The 22099-nt window shown below is 41.2% G+C and overlaps 1 protein-coding gene across 1 annotated transcript in view; it reads right to left on the reverse strand.

The window, feature by feature from the left end:
* Positions 1-475: 475 nt before the first annotated feature.
* Positions 476-22099, reverse strand: part of LOC126298183 (uncharacterized) — a 138527-nt gene continuing 116903 nt past the window's right edge. The window contains exons 5-6 of the mRNA XM_049989491.1: positions 5070-5213; positions 476-747 (exon numbers count right to left, since the gene is read on the reverse strand). Coding sequence (XP_049845448.1) covers positions 526-747; positions 5070-5213 — 366 coding nt within the window. The 3' untranslated portion in view covers positions 476-525. The remainder of the gene's footprint in view (positions 748-5069; positions 5214-22099) is intronic.

The raw sequence follows: 22099 nt of genomic DNA on the forward strand, positions 1-22099 counted from the left end.
CATGTCAGTTCTAGTATTATATATTTGTCCAATGAATATCCGTTTATCATCTGCATTTCTTCTTGGTGTATCAATTTTAGTGGCTAGTAATGTAGCTGTGTGTATTACGCTTCGCACCCTTGTGCCCCCGAATCACCTTCAAATCTAATCTTGCATTCATCCCATTACTCAGTTTACACACAATAAGCAAATTTTCGTTGTTTTCTAGTTGTTCTGGTGTTCGAGTTTTAATGATCAGCAGTGGAATTCCGCTTTTGAAGTGTATATGTGTGGCGGAGGCACAGCTACATCCATCGTGGGATTCGAGCGAAATGCAGATCTGGACTTGCGGCTGTGTGGCAGAGTGCTTTCTTCCAGTTAGTGTACTCGAGGTCTCGTACTGGGGTTCTGGTGCCAGCTAAAGAATGGACACCTCTGGAAAGGATCGTCAGAGCGAACGTAGGAAAGGATGATAAAAATCACGAAGAAAAGAAAGTTTGGTGAGTGTGACGAGCTTTATTGTGTTACAGTTACAGCGTGGCGCCGTCAGGTGTGTCGGTACCCGTGCAGGAAGGAGTGCGAGAAGCGCTGGTTGCGGTCGTACTCCTCGTAAGCGGGCAGCCCGGGCCGCAGCAGCTCCAGCACGGAGTCCGCGACGGGCGGCGGCGACCACACCTGCGGCTGGGGCTGCGGCGGCGGCGGCGGCGGGCTCATGGCCACTGCTGGCCGCTCGCTCTGCTGGGTGTGCGAAGGCTTTCCCAGGTGGCTCTGCCGGAAAATATCAACACTTGGGACGCCTGCCTAGTTACGTGAGGCTCTCTTTTATCAGGGCAACTACAAGTCCCTCTCCATAAATACTTTGACACGACAGCTACAAGATCATCATCCACTAATATTTGCTTCTGTGGTAAGGTAGCGAGATGGCAACAGTTTGTAAGCAAACTGCAATGTCGGGTTTAGTTTTTTGAGCGGCCAGAGCCAGAAGTGGCACCTAGTACAGGGAAAATGGTTCAAATGGCTCTGAGCACTATGGGACTTAACATCTGAGGTCATCAGTCCCCTAGAACTTAGAACTACTTAACCTAACTAATCTACGAACATCACTCACATCCATGTCCGAGGCAGGATTCGAACCTGCGTCCGTAGCAGTCGCGCGGTTCCAGACTGAAGCGCGTAGTACAGGGAGTTGGGGGAGATGGTGGAGAGGGGGGCACCTCTTCAACCAGGAGAAACTGCGTCGTCGCAGTCCCGAAACAATGAGGTGCTTCCCTCTCGAAAGAACTGTTATAGAATGGGCACTGACTAATCTTCCCCCTCACCCCAATCTCCGCATCCTCGAGAAGAGGGAGATTTTGAACCAACGAAGAAATTATGGGAAGAGTCTAGGTTGCGAAATATTATAACTCATCTTAAAGCCAGAGGTATATTTTAGAAATACTACATAAGAAGCCGGTATTTGTAACAAGGGGAGGTGGCATGACTTTGGTGTGGAATCTGGTGAATACCCATTGGCTGAGTTCTTCAAAATAGTGCAGTTAAGTGTGATGTGGATGTCAGCATGCTAAAGCCGCTGTGTAGGATCTCACTCTTGGCTGGGATCTGATAGAGGAAGCCGGCCGCGGTGGTCTCGCGGTTCTAGGTGCGCAGTCCGGAACCGTGCGACTGCTACGGTCGCAGGTTCGAATCCTGCTTCGGGCATGGATGTGTGTGATGTCCTTAGGTTAGTTAGGTTTAAGTAGTTCTAAGTTCTAGGGGACTCATGACCACAGCAGTTGAGTCCCATAGTGCTCAGAGCCATTTGAACCATTTCTTTTGATAGAGGAAGAACATGACTTACGTGCTCCAAGAGACAGGCTGGGTAAAACTTCCATGACACTGCAGCAGCACACATGGACGAGATTCTAGGATTGGCTGTATAGATCGTTTGCTACTACTTATTTACCTGTTTAAATGGCTCTGAGGACTATGGGACTTAACTTCTGAGGTCATTAGTCCCCTAGAACTTAGAACTACTTAAAGCTAACTAACCTAAGGACATCACACACACCCATGCCCGAGGCAGGATTCGAACCTGCGACCGTAGCGGTCGCCCGGTTCTAGACTGTAGCGCCCAGAACCGCTCGGCCACTGAGCTACTGATCGTGTCTCTTGCAGAGTGTTCCACTGGAGTTTATCTATCATCTCCGTAACGCTTTCGCGATTACCAAATGATCCTGTAACGAAGCGCGCTGCTCTCCGTTGGATCTTCTCTATCTCTTTTATCAACGCTATCTGGTACGGATCCCACACCGATGACCATTATTGAAGCAGTGAGCGAACAAGTGTACTGAAACCTACTGCCTTGGTTTTCGGACTGCATTTCCTTAGGATTCTTGCAATGAATCTCAGTCTGGCATCTGCTTTACCGACGATTAATTTTATATGGTCATTCCATTTTAGATCATTCCTAATGGCTACTCCCAGATAATTTATGGATTTAACTGCTTCCAGTTGCTGACTTGCTATACTGTAGCTAAATGATAAACGATCTTTCTTTCTTTGTATTCGCAGCACATTACACTTGTCTGCATTGAGATTGAGTTGCCATTCCCTGCACCATGCGTCAATTCGTTGCAGATCCTCTTGCATTTCAGTACAATTTTCCATTGTTACAACCTCTCGATATACTAAAGCATCATCCGCAAAAATCCTGCGGCACCCTTACAGCATTACAGTACGTCGGTGATATTTTACGCCCCTTCGCTGCAAGCCATCCTGGTCTTACATTTCAAAAAGGTAATGTCCGCCCGCACACGGCGAGAGTTTCTACTGCTTGTCTTCGTGGTTGCCACACCATACCTTGGCCAGCAAGAGTTCGGATATCCCCCAGGTTGAGATCCATTTGGAGCATTTTGGGCAGGGCTGAATAACTGTTTGCATAACGGCCAGAGGTGGACCAATGCATTATTGGCTTGATGAATCTGTGAAGCTCTTTCTCTTGAATAAATAATACAGTTTTTTTCTGAAACTGTAATCATTTGTTTGTCTGTACATTTAGATCACATCTATTGATTTCCGTTCCATTCAGATAATTCCGTCGTGGTGCGTTTTTCTCTTAGAGTATAAATTGTTACGAAAGTTGAGTAACTGCTCTGTTATAGACACGTAGAGCAGCAAAATGTAGTTCTTTCTTTTCTAGGTATTAAAGTCTACTAACCCCTCCCCCTTGGTATTCAATATTCAATTGATTTTTATCATATTCCAGAGCTGCCAGTTGATTTGCAACAGCGCCTTAGTTAAACAATAATGTATAAGGGGGAAGGGGCTATCAAAAAGTTTCTATTTGAGAGCGTTGTTGCAGAGTATATGCAACGTAGCGCGACCCTAATGATGTGTATATACAGGGTGGTCCATCTGAAGTTTCGGATGAGATTATCTCGAAAGCTATACATTGGGTAAAAATAGTTGGTAAGACAAGTTCGCAAGCTCCCCGCCCCACCCCCTTGGGTGGGGCGGGGACAACCTTTAAATCTTAAATGGAAACCCCCATTTTTTTATTGCAGATTCGGATTCTTTATAAAAAAGTAATCAAGTTTTCTCTGAAACAGATGGCGCTGAAATCGAGAAAAAAATAAAATTGGTGAAGAACTCCAATTTATGTAGAATGAGAAGAACACATCAACTCGATACAAAATGTGCACCAATTCTTTCATTACGCCAAATTAAGCTAATTTTTTACATAATGTATCCTACCAGCCACAGTTTTTGATGGAAGGAGGTGGAGTCATAGTTCGCAGTTTGGCCACGATAGCGTGACAGTCGGACGACTAATGCAATTGTGGAGAGTTTCCTAACGAGATTTTAATACCAATCCACCTCCCTCGATCAAAAACTGTGGTTTATCTTCTTCTTTCGGTCTCTGAGAAAGGTCGCGTCACTGTAATGAGGAAAAAGGGACCATCATAACTACAGATGGCACACACAGCTGGCTATACCCCCAAGGACTCTGAAGGACTACACCACCAGAAGAGCGTAGAATACTTCAAATGGCTGTTTGGATAAACAGACGGATGAAAAAAGCTAAAGTCCGACCAGAGGTTACAGGAAAAGTGTCACCACGATCCGCCAGAGGCGTGTTGTTAGATTTGTTACTGGTAGCTTCGATCAGGATGTGGATATTACGGATACTACGCGAACTCAAATGGGAATCACTTGATGGAATAAGACCTACTTTTCGTGAAGCTCTATTGAGAAAGTTTAGAGAAGCGGCATTTACAACAGACTGGAGGCCTAGATACATTTCGCCTAAAGACCGCAAACACAAGATAAGAGAAATCAGGGCTCGTACGAAAGCATATAAACAGCTATTTCTCCCTCCCTTCATTGACGAACGGAACAGGAAAGATAATTATTAGTCGTAGTACAAATTCACGATATGATGGCTTTCAGAGTTCGTATATTGGTTTAGACGTAGATGTAGTTCGGATTGCCGGAAGATGGGTTGAGGGCTCGAGTTTCCCTGTGTCTTTTACCGTTGACTCCGTACCATAGACAACTGAGACTTGCCAGAGTCAATTGGGACATTAAGTGGCATTCTTTGTTGTTCAGCAATGACTGTCGCTTCCGTTTATAGCCGCCAGATAACCCCAACGCGCGCGTAGATGATCTGGTGAAAAGTTGCAGGTGTGGTGGGGGAGATATCGGATATGATAACATCGCTGGTAAACTTTATGTTGCACGGATGATACCTTCAGCTGTATTTACAGGTCTTATTTTATTTCCATTCGATTTCGGCGTTACATTACACAACACTTATGTTTCTGTATGATACCAGATTGATAGGTACAGTAAATGTACAATGGAGGCTGAATGCTTGCCAATATGTGTCAAAAATGTCATACCTTGTTGTCTTACACTTCGTAACGGTCGTACCAAATACCATTTTCCAACGGGATATGCAAGGTCCCACACCGCAGTTCTCACAAGGCATGCTTTGAGGAATGAGCGGATTCTCGAGTGGCCTGCCCGGTCCGCTTATACATGTCTGGATAACCGCGTTCCTAGGAAAGAGGTGAGGATGGGCCAGGTTGACGGGAGAGAAGTGTGCTCACCGGCTTGTCGTGCAGGCCCGCGCCAGAATGCGCCCCAGCGGACTGGACCCGCTGCGCCCACAGCAGCAGCTCGTGCAGCTGGTCTGGGTTGGTGGGCCGCAGCGACGCCGCGGCCAGCGCCACCACGCTCCCCAGCAACAAAACCTGCAACACACACAATCTTAACTCCTCCCCTCACCTACAAATTAAGGCCTGAAGTGCTCACCTCCATCTAATGTTAAGCTGCACACTCAATAACTCTGATCAATAATCAGTTTGAATATGCTGTGTGATACAGGCCTACATATTTTTGATTGTAAGATCAAAACCAACCGTTATAGTTGTGGTATCTCCCAATATTCTAGATATATTTAAAATCTTTTTTTTTCATTTCCGGTCGATTTTATTTTACTTCTTTATATATTTGATATGTAAAAAGTGTCAGTACTAAGTTACATTTTTGCGTTACCTAGTGCCAGTTTGCGTGTACGCACAAATGTAAATCGTTTTATCCAAGATCCAGATGTTCAGCATAACGCTCAACACTGGCAACTGTTTATCTGCTGCATCCAAAAGCAGCTTAGAAGCGACATTTTTGTGTAATGGTAACAAACTTCCATCAGTACCTTTGGGTCATTTAGTGGATAAGAAGGCCATCAAGTATAAATACCATGAGTTTATGATCTTTCTGTGATTTAAAAGTTACTGCAGTGCTTACAGTTTTACAGCCTATTTTCACAAACCGCTTTATTTATTTATTTGACAGTTGAGACCTCAAAAACCAGAATGTCAAGAAATGGTTTAGAAGACATACCCATGTTACAAGAAATGAAACGTTAAGAACAAACCATTACTTTTAAGAACTATTACTTTTGTCCATTAAATTTTTACAGCCTCCGCTCCACATTATATTAGGCCAGACGAAGAATTCTGAAAAAAAACTTCGATAAATCACGTGAAAGGAGTTTTTCCTAGGGTCGCGAAGCCTACTTGGAAGAAAATGTTTTTATGGGGCCACAAACAGAAAATGGTTTATCGATGAGACTGTCGATGCTAAACTCGTGAATCTCAATTTGCATGTTGCGACTTCTTTCAAGGCAATTTTTCATGAATTTTTGTGCAACAACAGAGAAGTGGATTATGTTTCCTTTGCGATTGTACTGTTACAGAAACAAAAAAAAATTGTAGACTGTCACAAAAATACACTTTTTTATTAGTAGTTTAATTTTTTCCTGTGAAATATGGTGGAGGTTACCGATATGGATGAACGTTTCCACCAATATATTTTTACCATGGAATCTGGAACCCTCAATGATGAACGATTATACGTTGTTGTTTAGGGAAACTGATATCTTACAAAATATTTCCAGTTATGATAACTGTTTTGATCGTAATGTGATTTATTTTATTACATGATAATTGTTTAGGTGTTTTATGTAAATGTTTGCACAAATTTCGAGTTATGTACTTCATACTTTTGTTTTATTGATGTTCATCGCCTTTGTATATCAAACATTGGTTTTACTAATGTTCATGGCGTATCTGATATGAAAGCGTTACAATTTTTATTGTTATATTGTGTTTCAGAAATGTAGCGTGATGGAAAAAATTGTCTGCTCTTCTGAAATCCTCGTCCCAAAATTACTTATATACTCATAGTTAGAAACCAGATGCAGAAGCAAAATTTCAATTTGTTGACCAGTATAATTACTTGGATTTGTGTCACTATGCCTGTTGGGTATGAAATTTGCGATGTAAATTTACACCAAATTTCGCTTATTATTCCAGAAACCATTGTTATTGTTCAGATTATATGTATTCTGGCCAACTTCAGTTGCTGGCTTGTTCTGAAATATCCACGCATCGTTGCAACTGTTGCCTTATATCCATTACTTACATCTTCAGTATATTTGGTGAAGCACTGTGAAATGCTAAATTGAGAGTACTTTTCTACTGTATACTTCGCCTTTTGTCCGCAGCTTTTCGCCCGTGCACATGTTTGACACATATATTACACATATCTCCTTCTCCCATCTCTTTTGGTCCATCTCCTCCTCTCACCTCTGCCCATGTCGTTATCCTTCTCTCTCTCTCTGACCATCCCTTCCTTCCTACCATCTTCCGTCCATACCCTTCTCTTTCTATCAGCAGAATCTACCCTGCCACACTCTTACAAACTTTTCAGACTGTTTTGCCTACCCTGAATATACTCAGGTAGAGAAGGAAAAAACTGTGTATGCCTTTGTGAGAGCTGACATTGCTGGACATTTCTTGGAATTCACGTTCTTTGAACTGAAACAGTAAAAGAAGTTTGATGACGATTTCTGCATGGCTGTCGTGCTCTCTAACCGAACCCATGACGAAACATGCTACTCTTACTTGGACATCCTCTACCTCTTCTATTAATCCTAGCAGGTAAGGATCCCAGACTGATGAGCAGTACTCAAGACTCTGTGCAAAAAAATGTTTTATCAACCATTTCTTTCCCCACCATTAGTTGTATGTGGCCATTCCACTCTAGGTCGCTCCAGCTGGTTACTCCTAGGTATTTTACGTTCGTTGCTGTTTCCAGTGATCTTTCGTCAATAGTGTAATCAAACAGAAATAGGTGCCTTCGGCTTACTCATGTCCAATACGTTACATTATGCGTTGGCGGCTAACAGCATCTCCCCACACCAGTTACTGATCCTCCACAGATCTTTCTTTATTTTGCCATTTTTCTAACGTTGTAATCTCCTTACACACAGCAGTATCATCCGCGAACAGCCTCGCGGAGCTAGGTAGGTATCTCTTATTTAATTTCTCGGAAGTTTATTTTAATGCACAAAACGCAAAGGCCATGATTAATACACAATTTTAACGTTATCCGTTTCCTAACAACGGTATGGGGATCTACTCTGAAAGAAATAACATGACAAAGATCGGCCTTGGTCTTTGTGTATGGTGTTCCCAAAAGTGTTGTACACTCAGTGCTGTGCCGAGTGGGTGTGCGATAGTCCCCCACCAAGGGCGTACGCTCAGATGGGACGCAAAAACTTACAAAGAATAAAAAAGAAAAAGAAAGATGGTTTAAGAATTGACCGTAATAGATAAATGCGTTGTTGTTGTTTTTTGGGGAACGAGACCAGACAGCGAGGTCATCGGTCTCATCGGATCAGGGAAGGATGGGGAAGGAAGTCAGCCGTGTCCTTTCAGAGGAACCATCCTGGCATTTGCCTGGAGCGATTTAGGGAAATCACGGAAAACCTTAATCAGGATGGCCGGACGCGAGACTGAACTTTCGTCCTCCCGATATATGAGTTGTTCTAGTCCTCGTGTTACTGCCTTCTTCCTAGGAGAAGAAGCCTTTCCCTCTGTATATGCACACAGTAGTCACAGTGAACTGTTCCAGCAAGAGTGCTCTGAGTACAGGATAAAGAATAATTAGTGAAACTGAAAACAGGTATCACATTATTTCACCTGAATTTAAGTTCCTGTCAGGAAACGTATAGATTGAAAGATGTGTATCTTATCGTGAAAAGTGTTTAGCTGATTTTGGTGTGAAATACAGCAGAGACATTCATACAGCATAGCTACTTAATGATACAGTTGCTTTCAAGTTCCAGGTGAAAGCGGATTTCCATTTAGACATTCTGAAGATTTTTGAAAGAATGGGTTAATAGATGCTTATTCGAACATTAAAATAGTTTTGAGGCAAGTCAGTGACTTAAGCATCTTGTGAAAGCGGTTTCAACAAATTAAATATGATAAAAAAACTACGAAATGTCGAATATGTGTGAAAGCAGACTGTCGAATTCTGCCACCTTGTCTATAAAATACAATGTAGCTGCTGAACGCTGCTACATCAGTGGCACGATCAGTGCCTTCGAAATTCGTAAGATGGCAGGGAAAGAAAGATTACTTGCGATGTGCATTCAGTAAGCAAAGTAACACATTTTTTCTCGGCCAGTTTAGGATGAAAAAATGCGGAAGTTGTTGTGGGACTTCGTAGGATATTCCCATTTCAGTCCCTATTGTTCCATGAAGTTTAGATAGGTGGCGGCACTATACGTAACATCCAAAATGGCGTCTGTAATGAAAGTCCGTTCCAAGAAGAGCGTTGTCATTGAATACCTTTTGGCGGAAAATTATAGCATCGCAGATATTCACAGGAGCTTGCAGAATCACTGCGGAGACCTGGCAGTGAACAAAAGCACGGTGAGTCGTTGGGCAAGGCGTCTGTCATCATCGCAACAAGGTTTCGCAAATCTCTCCGATCTGCCGCGTGCCGGCCGGCCGCACACAGACTGCTGCAATGTTGGAACATCCAGACACTCTCATTCGAGGTGACCGACAGATCACAATCAAACACCTCGCTACACAAGTGGACGTCCCTATTAGTAGTGCTGACACACTCATCCATCAGTTGGGGTGGCCGCTGGATTCCTCCCCACCTAACATTAGAACATAAAGAGCAACGAAGGATCATCTGTCCGGAATTTCTTGCGCCCTACAAGGCTGATTTTTGTCTAACCTCGTCACAGGCGATGAAACATGGGTTCATCACTTTGAACCGGAAACAAAATGACAATCCGTGGAGTGACGCCACTCCACCTCTTCTCCGAAGAAGTTCAAAGCCACACTCTGAGCTAGCAAAGTCATGCAGACTGTCTTCTGCGATTCTGAAAGGGTAGTCAGTTTGATGTCCTCCCTCATAGTGCAACGATAAACTCTACAGTGTATTATGCTACCTTCAGGAAACTGAAGGAACGACTTCAAGCGTGTTCGTCGTCACTAAAATGTAAATGAACTTCTCCCTTTCCATGACAACACAAGGGAGCTCACATAACTTCATTTGACTGTTCTTCCTCAACCACCCTACTGCCCGGATTTCTCGCCTTCCGACTTCCGTCTCCCTGGCCCAAAGAAGGATACACTCCGCGAGAAGCCGCGCACGTGGGTGATGAGGAGGTTATTGACGCAGCAAGACGTTGTCTTCGACGTCGACCAGTGGAGTAGTACCATGCGGGCATTTGGGCCCTTCCAGTGAGATGGTGTAAGGCCGTCACACTGGATGGATATTATTTTGAAAAACAGGATTTTGTACCAAAACAGTGGGTAATAATATGGTGTACTGGAATACAGAATAAAACCAACCATCTTAGATTAAGAAATGTGATGCATTAGGTATTGAACGCCCCTCGCACAACTTGTATAGAAACCAGACCGAAGTTACAAAAATCGAAGGGCATAAAAGGAAATCAGTGGTTGAGAAGGGAATAAGACAATGATGTTATTTAACGAGTACTATGAGCACGTAAAAAAGGAAACCAAAGAAAAAATTGGAGAAGGTATTAATGATCAGGGAGAATAATAAAAAAATTGATATTTGCCAAAGACATTGTAATTCTGCCAGAGACAGTAAAAAACTTCGAGGAGCAATTGAACGGAGAATACAATACGAAAGTTAACAAAAGCATAACAAGGGTAATGGAATGTAGTTGACTTAAATCAGACGGTGATGAGACAATTAGATTAGGAAATGAGACACTAAAAGTAGTAACTGATTGTTCTTTTTGGGAAGGAAAACAACTGATGATGGCCGAAGTAGAGAAGATATAAAATGCAGACTGACAATGGCAAGTAAAACGTTTCTGAAGAAGATGAGAAATTGTTAGCATCGAATGTAAATTTAAGTGTCAGGAATTCTTTTTAACGTATTTCTGTCTAGTGAAATCTTCCACGGAAGTGAAATGTGGACGATAAACAGTTCGGACGAGAAGAGGTAGAAACGTTTTAAATGTGGTGCTACGGATAATGCTGAGGACTGGATGGGTGGACCACATAACTAATGAGGAGGTAATGAATAGAACTGGGAGCAAATAAATTAGTTGTACAGTGTGAGACATCAAGGAATCATCAGTTCAAAATTGAAGGGAAGAGTAGTGGTGAAAATGGTAGAAGGAGACCAAGAGGTGAAAACAGTAAGCAGATTCAGAAGGTCATAGGTCGCTGTAGTTATGATGAGGCCTACACAGGACAGACTGGCATGGAGAGCTGCAGCGACCCAGTCTCTACAGAAGATCACAAACCCAAGCTTCCTTCCCTTAATAACAACAAATAAGAAATATTTTTCAACAATTTTTCATTTTTATTTAATCTTTCTTCCAAAATTATAATATTGGGGTTCAAATCACACTGGTGCGGTTATGTGTTTCGTTCTCTAGTCTAGTTAGCCAAACATGATCTCCAGAGGTAGCCGGCGTGCTCGTGCAGTTTAATGCTCAGCGCGCTATCTTACGAGGATGAGAGATGAGGCAGATTAATGTCCGATGAGCGACTATTAGCCTGGTTCACTGCTCAGCCAGTGTGTGCTTTAGTAGGATGTTTTCCATGTGCCTACAAGATGACTGCGGGTAAACACTGTATATTATACTTACTGGTCGCTTCTGCGTAATCAATACGTCCTTTATAACTGATAAATTACCTCAGAAAATTATTCCACAAGACATTATTGAGTGGAAAATACAAAATATGTTAGGCGGTTGATTCGCTTGTTCCCAAAGTCAGAAATTATACAAAGAGCAGAAGCAGCTGAATGTAATTATTTGAGTAGGTCAGTAATATGCTTCTTCCAGTTCAAGTTTTCAAGAGTATGAACACCGAAAAAATTGGAACATTCTAGCCTTTTTATTGACTCCTGTTCATGTGCTACATCAATTGTTCGTGTGACTTTATATGTTTTACAGACCTGAAAAGAGTGTTCTCTTTTTTTTCAAAATTTAGTGAGAGACCATTTCGCAGAATCACTTAATAATCACCTAATAATTCTTTGAAAAATATCATTAACAATTTCTTCTATCGCTTCTTTTCTAATGGGATTTTTGTAACACTAGTATCATCTACAAAAGAACAATTCTGCTTGATGAATATTAAATGGAAGTTCAGTCACAAATATAACGAATAGGATTTGACCGAATATTTAGGCCTTTGGGGGTCATTTGACGGTTTCTCCGCAGTCATTAAAAGTTTCTTTCCTTCGACCGTTGTATGAATTATGCAGGACAACGTTTTGGAAATCAGTTCTATCTATGTTTCTAAAGCCATCAGTTTGATTAAACTTACGTTTTTCTAAGAGAAATTGTGCTCAGAGAGAATGATTGTTAGCCAGGCACCTTGCGGCCTTGAATCTGCATTTATAGTCGTTTCAATAAATATATGAAAGAAGATGCAATATATTAGTTGACTTCTAGGAACGTACGCTCTCAGAACATTAACAGTAAAGCTTCCCTTGATGCAGAACACCTCTCTTGCAGTGCCTGTAGCAGGACTTCGCTGAGCATCTGCGTGACGTTTTCGAGCTTTCTAAATGAACCTGTGACGAAACGCTCCACTGTTGTTCGGATTTTCTCCGTGTCCTCTATCAAACCCGTCTGGTGTGGATCCCAGACTGACGAGCAACATTCAAGTATTGGTTGATGGGCTACATTTCCTGAGTATACTTCCAATGATTCTAATTCTGGAATCTGCCTCAATTTTATTGGGTCTTTCTGTCTATGTATTCGTAGCACGTTACATTTGTTTACGTTGAGAGTCAATTTCACTACCTGCACCAAGATTCGATCCTCTGCAGGTCTTCCACCATTTCGCTACAATTTTTATTAATGCAACTTCTCTGTATACAGCAACATCATCTTCGAAAAGCCTCGTAGTATTTCCTACGTTATCTATTAGGTCATTTATGTATGTATTTTTTTCTTTCGAAGACTGACTTTTAAAAATAGGGATAAATATAATCTTAAGAAAAACTCTTCACATTAATCATCAAATAATTGTTGTGAAGTACTGAATACTCTTCAATACAGTAGGATTTACCCAAAAAAAAGGTGTTTGATTTAATCTTAAATTCCAGCTCATACAAGAAATTTAATATGCTCCGGCAGACTGGTGAATACATTTATACCCTTACGTATATGACTCCTTTAAGAGTTTGTGCAGACTGTTTTTGGTTCTAGAGGTATATCCATGCTTTCACTACTTTTTGTGAGAAAATAAAAATATTGATGACGATAAGGCGCTTGTTAAAATAGCAAGCTTCTTGAATAATTTTCTGTGGGAAATTATTAAAACACGCTTCTTTGTTATGGAAATCATATGTCTGTAATTTGAGATTCCTGAAGAAGTTCCATAACTTATTATTGAATGGAGATGCACTAAATAAATTTGTTTCTTCAAGTTAAAATATTTTACAATAGTACTATGCGTACTGAAAATGCTGCTGAGCCAAGGCGCTTCATTAATTCTAAGAGGTGTGTTTTTTATTTAATATTATACTATATCTGTTCTCACAAAAACTTAGCACAGTCTACTTTTTATATTTTATTGTTTGAGAAGCCTATTATTATAGCTTGAGGAGTTCTATGAGAAGTACCGATTTCTACGTATTGAGCATTGTAAAAGTTTGATAACAATACTTTTTCCTTCGAAAATATGTCGACATTTTTAATGATTTAATTATCTACCATTTCAGAAAGTTAGCTAACACTAGTTTTATTAATAGACTTTTATCACTTGCGGAAATGACCGAATTAGGATCTTCTGATAATGCAAATGAAAGATCATTTATGTATCTCAGAAAAAAACAGAGGACCCGAAATAAAACTCTACGCCACATCACAATTGCTATGTTAAAATACTGCTGTAGCTATTGGTATATGCTCGACATGGAATCGGCACTTTCTCCCCCCTGTCATACGGTAAGATAAAAACCACTAACCTTCTATATTGTTTGTTTCGTAGTATTTTAACTTTTGCGTGAGAAAATCTTGGTTAGCACAATCGAAAGCCCTACTTACAGAGCGTGGTACTATGACAATTATATTTATGTGAGAAGATATGCACCATACGAAGGAACGATCGAGTACTGGACCACGAAATAAAGAGTGGAGGATTAGAGTTTAACGTCCCGTAGCAAGTTATGTGATTAGAGACGGAGCAAAAGCTCGGATTCCGAAAGGATGGGGAAGGAAATTGACCGTGCCATTTTAAAGAAATCATCCTGGCATTTTCCTGGAGCGATTTGCGGAAATCATGGAAAACTTAAATCTGGATGGCCGGACGGGTAGTTGAACCGCCGTCCTCCCAAATGCGAGTCCAGTGTGCTAACAGCTGTGTCAGCTCGCTCGGTTTGGACCACTAGGTGTGATCAAAGCACATGACGATCATCTTGTTCGCATGAAAACCGAAACCGATAACGCTGGCCCAACACTTGGGTACTGCCAGAGTTGTGCGTGTGGCAGCGTCGGCATTTCGTTGTCTGCTGTGACCTTGGCTGGCGGCCCGGAGTCCACTGCGTCGACTTCCCTTTTTGAGACGCCGTCAAAAGTCTGATTTCTATTGGGAACGTGAACGTCATCCCTGGATTCCTGATTGGTAAAAGTGTAGTGTATATGCAATACTTCCTCTTCATCCTGTCGTACGGACTCTACGATGATGACCGCATTTTGACAACCTGGACTGAGTGGCATAGATGGCAAACGATAAATGTAGTGATTTAGGTCACAATTGGATAAAACATGCGATGTCGACTAGTAAAGTGAACCTAACCTGGAGTTCTTTTGTTATACCAAACTGAGTTTTTGTAGTAGTTCGTGTTGTAACGGTACTTGAATTACGTAACCATTCTGGCACCTAACCTCAATCTCTCGATATCAGCAATATTCTACTGTGTTTCTGTAAAATAGTTAACATATTTCTGTGACAACATTCAGATTTGATTTCTTTAATGTAGAGGTACTTTGATACATCGATATGTATATATTGCAATGATATTATTCTTATGTGTATTCTTTCTTTTGTCACTATAATCTTTGACGTACTTGCAACTCTGATTTTTGGGCATGTAAGCGGTTATTAGAGAGTCAAGCTTTGATCGTCATGTTAAAAAGATGCATATTGTAGTCAGTTTATGAAATGTGAACTTCAACAGTGAGGAAGATATTTTCAAGTATGTTTCATATTGTGAAGTGATGTTTTGGAACGAGTTAAGTGATACTGCAACAAAAATAATAAAAAAAGAAGTGTAACTTAAATTCGGAGTGCTGATTACTGTTTTACATCACCATTGTCCTAAGTTAAAAAAGTTTAATCTTCAAGAATGGTTTATGAAATACATCTATAAAACTTTTGAATATCGCTGAATAATACCTAGGCCTCTTCGCATCCGAGCTTGGAATCATCACTACCTAGATTTTCGACGATTGAGCCATGAGTTCACAACGAGACCAGCGTGGGAAACACGAAAAATGAGTGCCTAGTTTATCCATCATTTCAAGAAATGCTTTATTAACTGTGCTCTAATGACACCTGACACATAATATAACTTTGTTGTTGCCCGAAAATGCAATATTTAGCAGCGTGAGCAACACTACAATCATAATTACTTTTTGAATATTTGTTGTGGTAGGGTTGTTGGAGTGTCTAAAATTATACGAAAGGTTATAGCTGCATTTCTCACTTTACAAAAGGCATAACGTTAATATGCAAATTCTAAGGATACTGACAACTGGAGGAATAAATAGGTGGCGTATAACAAATCCGTTCATGTGAAAAAATTAGTAAAAAAGGTCTCATCTTTGGTATACCAAATTTTAACCGGCCAGTGAACGTAATACATAATTTAAATTGTCTGAGCAGCTAGTCACCTTACAAAATATTTCCCCACTTTTAATTTCGTCCCTCTAAAACGACGGTACGTTTATTTAATCCAACAATTATGTTACAAATAACAGTGGGATAGCTACTCCGAAGGTCACGGTGCGGTGAAAATGGCGCCAGTTTTGTCCATTGGGTGGAAGTATGTTAGGGTTCCCGATAGCCTGGTGCCAAGGGTAAGGTACACATGATGCGTCCGCTAATTTCGACAATTGTCGGAGGTGCTTGCCCTTGGCTTGTGCATTGCAACGGTAGAGGTGGCTCCTTCAGGGCAGCCTCGCTTGAACTGGTATCCTGAGGCAGGCAGTGGGAGAGTAACTCAACGGATAAATTTCAATGACGAAGAAGATCCGTTGTGAAGTCACTCTTAGTCCGCCTCGATCGGTGCTAACGTGTGAGCAATTTCTCAATGTGATGAGACCGTCTCGTCACTGGTTGCTTCGCTGCGTACTCCTTCTCTTAACTCTGGTTAGGCACTACATAAATCAGTGCTTGGGGTGACCAGGCTGTGGCACAGCAATGTGTTCTTTATTTTCAGTTCATCGCTCTCATCGCCAAATGTATCTATAAACTCCTTTTATATTTCATGTCCTTATAAATACGGCTTTTATAGTGTTGAGTAATGGGGTAAAGATGAAGTTAATCTATCCCTTGCAAATAACGACAAACAGTAAATCCACTATCACCGAAGTTACAGGACAACAGCCCGTGCAGCAAGTAGGCAAAGAAGTCCGAATTACTTGTATAACGGACAAATGATATTTATTGCCGTGTGGAATAACTTAACAGCACAAAAATCCTCTTAGAACTCTATTCCTCCTCCAGGTTCGAACGTCCCCTTTCCTCCTCATATCTGCGTTACCGTATGTTCCGACATGTCTCAAATACAGATTCCAACCATTGTGTACAACGCGTTTTGACATATGACAGTGAAACATGGTCTTTCAATGCGAAAGCTGTTCAGCTATTGTCAGTTGCTCAGCAAACAATAGAAAGAGGCATGTTAGAATTACTAGATAACACAGACAACAGCCGGCCGGTGTGGCCGAGCGGTTCTAGGCGCTACAGTTTGGAACCGCGCGACCGCTGCGGTCGCAGGTTCGAACCCTGCCTCGGGCATGGATGTGTGTGATGTCCTTAGGTTAGTTAGGTTTAAGTAGTTCTAAGTTCTAGGGGACTGATGACCTCAGAAGTTAAGTCCCATAGTGCTCAGAGCGATTTGAACCACTGACAACAGCAGGTGTACTGGAAGAGGTAATTGTGACACTAATGTTCATTAATCGGATCTGGTATGCAGCCGGGCGACTGAGATGGACCAAGGAAGTTCTTTGCTGTATTCCAAGATATAGGAAAAGACCGAGGCTACGACATAATAGAAGGTGGGTAGATGGTATTAGAAAACATTTAGCATTCATGTTGCTTCTTCATGTTTTCATGACTCATCTACTCATCTTATGTTACGTCGTAGACTCGGTATTCGTCAACTCGTCACAAAGGAAGAAAGAAAATTTGGGTTTAACGTCCTCTCACAAATGAGATCATTTGAGACTGAGGATTGCTCAGTATGGCAAGGATGGGGAAGGAAATCAGTTGCGCTCTTTTAGAAGGAACAATCCCATGACTCGCCTTAAGATATTTCGGAAAATCACGGGAAACCTAAATCATAAAGGCCGAATGGGGATATGAACCATTCTACATACAGAGTGTTTATAAACTGGTATCCTTACATGTAGGGATGCGTTCCTGACACTAAAATAATACAAAAAGTCCGCATGACCATGGGCCGGGAAATTCTTCGTTATGGAGCTACTGGCCCTGCCTGCATTTTCACCTACTTTTTACTTACTTCTTTAGAGATGATAATGACATTTTTTAGATTTGTGTGACTGTCTTTTCTCTTTTGTGCTATTTTCAAAGTAACTTCCATCACTTTATAAAGCTATGTATTGAGTGCGTGAAATGGTGGGTTGCCACAACATGTATTGCCTTGCATGTGGGAATGCGGTAGCAGCACGCTCGATTTGTTCAGAATTGTACACTGGGAGGCGGTTACCTTGCGTAAAAACGTTTGCACGATTCTACCAACACTGACGAGAGACACATTTTAGCGGAGAGATTATTTCTGTCAACACATTTGTAGCAGTAAGCTGTGTGCATGTATTTCTTAGCATTTACCCTACTCACAGATGAGGCTGGCTTTTCACGTGGTGACATCTTCAACAATTAGAAGAATCGCATCTGGGCGTATGGGAACCTCAATTAAGTACGAGATGATAAACGTCAACAGCGAATCAGTATCAACGTGTGGAATGGATTTATTAACGATTATCGTCCCTGTTTCTTCCCATAGCGTCCTATTGGACAATCATCCCTACTGCTTCTCAGAAATGAGGTGCTACATTTACTTGATAATGTACCTCTAGACGTCATCCAACGCCTGCGGTTTCAGTACGATAGTACGCCATCTCACTGTAATAGTTCTCCTGTTTCTCAATAACCAGTGTCCGAATCGATGGACTGGTCAAGTGCATACATTGCATGGACTGTCCAATCACCAGATTTGAATCCAATGGATTTTTAGGTCTGGGAATATTTCTAATTTTTGGTTTATTTAACTCCTGTACCAGATATCGAAGCTCTGAGGGAGCATATACAAAACAGATTTAATCAAATACGACGCACTCCAGGAATTTTCAACAGAGAATGGGAAAACATGGGACGCAGGCTCAGGGCATTCATCAATTCATTGCAATTTTTGTAAATTTACGTTGTTAATGTATCACAAAACCCATGCAACTCCCTAGAATGTTCAAATGTGTGTGAAATCTAATGGGACTTAACTGCTAAGGTCATCAGTCTCTAAGCTTACACACTACTTAACCTAAATTGTCCTAAGACAAACACAGACACCCATGTCCGAGGAAGGACTCGAACCTCCGCCAGGACCAGCCGCACAGTCCATGACTGCAGCGCCTCAGCCCGCTCGGCTAATCCCGCGCGGCTGCAACTCCCTAACGAAGGGTTTTCGTACCTGTGATGACATGATAAACATCCTGTATTACGTCTGTAGAAATCGTGAAGAAACAGGTATGATAGTAAAAACACACAGATAGGCATTATGTCCTCCAGTCGTGCATTTGTAATGACAATTTGCTATGTCAGTTGGCGAACTTCATGTAGTCCGTTGTTCAATTGTCTCGGAACTTTCACTATACCTTTTGCCTGTTGGTTATGTAGTGACTCATTCCATGACCAACTAGCTTTGGCATACATGGTCCCTCAGAATCTGAAGAACTAAAATTGGAATTACAACAATGAGTACATGTAGCTGGAGATGCAGAAATATTTACAACACAGCGAGAAGTGGTTCCACACGATCGATACGAGTGGATATAGCCCGTGTCGTCGCGTCAGTGACCTACATCGGTGGTATAAAAAATGTGAGTAGTTCAGTTCTATATAAACAAGGGCTCCGAAAAGAAAAATACTTAAGGTGTTCATAATTAAGCGTAACACATTCACTAAGAAATAGCCGTGACACTGTAGCCTGCATTGGTATCCACGGAGATAAACAAGTGTGTCGGAGAGCTAGAGTGCGGTAGGCGGCAGCGGCTGGGCCGTTGCCAGCGCAACTGTTCTCGCCGTTGCCAAGACCACTTAATGAAGTGTATCACAAAACAATCTCGCGTATCCTACCTGCTGGGAATTTCGACCCACACTTGAGACTTATGACACATTTCTGTGTTGCGTAGCACCGATTTCACCAATAGCCAGGCGTCTCCGTTTTCGTGTCATGGGCTACAGGCCACAGCTGACCTTAAGGAATGCAGCAGCTACGTAACTGCTTTCAGCTGTCTCCAGCCGTCCTTACGTAATGGACTCATACAAATCTGTTTTCTGCGGTGCTCATCAGAGGAAACGAAGATACGTTTAGGCGAAGAACGAACCGAGCACAGAAACGTTCTATCATTATTTAAGGGGCTGAAAATACTAGTGGAACCAGTGACATTTCGCAAGAAAATGATCTAAGCGTATATTCGTTAAGTTAAAGTGTGTATAGCTTCGGACTAAAAGATGTACAGGTAATTTGTACCATAGTTCTCCATTTTCGAAAGTACTGCCATAGCCTAATGTGTATGCTTTTAAGATTGCTTACAGCAATGTTTAATGTGTGTTTTAAATAGACCTGTTTTAAAGTAGTGGATGTACATCCTGAAGCAATATCAACATACTTGCACCATATATCACAAGTTCATTGAATCTGGTAGTACGTAAACGGAATGCGATAATTCAAAGAAATCACTTGAAATATGTATTTGTTTCTCCAAGAAGCAGGAAGCAGTAAGGAAAGTAATCCTAAAGCTTACCGTAGTGGCAATGAAAACAGGAAACTTTCTTTCAATTAAAACCGTGGATGTCACAGCAAAGGCAAAGTTGCTGACGACAATCAAGGAAAGAAAATACGACAGACTAATTTTACTAGGATCTCAATTAGCAAAGAAGATCCTCTAACAATTCAGTTCAAGTATTCACGAAAACGTGTTCTTGAGTTTCTTGAAATGGATGTTAGGAGGCAAAGTATTGTTTGTCACACAAAACCTCTTCTGTAGCCTTTACATCAAGATAAGTACGAAATAAAATTTTAGAAGTGGAAAAATCTTCAAGAAATCACGAACTAAATCCCTCCAGTTTATGGTGAGTTCTGTAACAATACATTCCATTCCCAGACTTGAGTTAGCCTGGGTGAAAGAAGAGGAAGTGGAAAAAGAAAGTACGAGGTCAAAGATGGGGACAAAGAAGGCTGAAAAATGCACAACACAGTCTTCAAGGCACACCACAGAAATAAATGATTTTGATTCTATATTAAGGTAGAGACTGTGAGGGGATTATAGGCAGTGACAATGAATAATTCCTCGTACATGTTGGAACCACACCAACATTGATATTTTTATTTTACTTGATATTTCTCTGTTGTCTCTCAGCTTGTTGTATTAAGTTTGCATTAATTACGCACACATTTATCTTTCATAGCGATAATGTATTGTAGTAAGCGTATGCTGTGTGTTGTACCAAAAAATCTTCAGAATAAAGCAGAGTAAAGAAAGTGTTTTTGCACTTGTACCCGATTTACTCTAAAAAGTTTTAAGGTGCAATGAGTATAAGTATTTTTAATGTATTATAAAAATAAATGCACAAGTACTACAGTCTCGAGCCATATCTACAGCTATACACCGGTTAACTGACCATTAAAAAAAATTATCTGATGGTTCGACAGTAACTTACATAATCCATAAACAACCAGCTAAGTTTGGCAATGATTTACTCACAAGCGGAGACCACAGCGTTGGGATCATGGATTTAGTTCAAACTTTGTTCACTAGTAAGGTGCACTACTCTGGCAATTCCGAGAAAATCACAAGAGAAGTTATACGCGCCTATTATGTGTCAAGGGTCTGGCTATAAGAAGGCATTCTGATCAAGTGGTTAGGGGTTGCGCAGGGATAGGGCGTCAGTTCGAATCCTGCTAACACGTATTTTTTAATGTATAATTTTTTCATCACCAGACACATTATTTAATTTAAATAGCATTGAAGAGGTAATATAATGAAGAAGAAATACCACGTGCATTTTCATGAAGTTGTAGCGAAGTTCATGTTATTTGTCTATTTACTACTTTTAATTAAATTTTCAAGGGCGAGGGAGAGGCTTGGTAAGCTCAAGTCAAACCTCTGTAAATAATGATGCGAATGACGTTATTCAGTAATAGAGTAAGTCACAATGGGCCAGATCACAAGAGCAATGTACAATTCCTCGCCGGGTCTGCACTCAGTACCACACAGTATTTGTCATACAGACACGGAAAGCATAAATTGAAACGGCATCTACTACATTGAATGAATGCATTTTTCCAGCATTTACAGGAAATGTTCAGAGTTTCTGAGGGAAAACACACCTTGTCGGCATTTTGAAAAATTTCACTTTCTTCCGATAGTATAGATTAAAAATTACGCTTGAGCGAGAGTCGAACCGTCGCCTCAGACACGTTCGTCTCTTGAGTTCGAACACTAATCACTTGACCATAATGAACACAACCAATCGGTTCCTACTCACAGATATATAATCCACATAATAGACGGGTAAAACTCTTCTCGAGATTTTCTCGAAATTGCCAGAGTAGTATGCTTTATTACTTGCACACTATATTGTTTTAATGGCCTACTAAAGGTCAACAAAATTTGAAGTAAATCTGTGATTCCAACATTCTGGCCTCCCCTTGTCAGTTTGCTTGAAGCCTCAGCTCCTCATTTAGTGCATGACGATGGTGGTTGAGCTTCATGGCTGTGAATTAAATTATTTGT

This window comes from Schistocerca gregaria, chromosome X (genome assembly GCF_023897955.1).
Source record: "Schistocerca gregaria isolate iqSchGreg1 chromosome X, iqSchGreg1.2, whole genome shotgun sequence".
In the NCBI taxonomy this organism is placed as follows: Eukaryota; Metazoa; Arthropoda; class Insecta; order Orthoptera; family Acrididae; genus Schistocerca; species Schistocerca gregaria.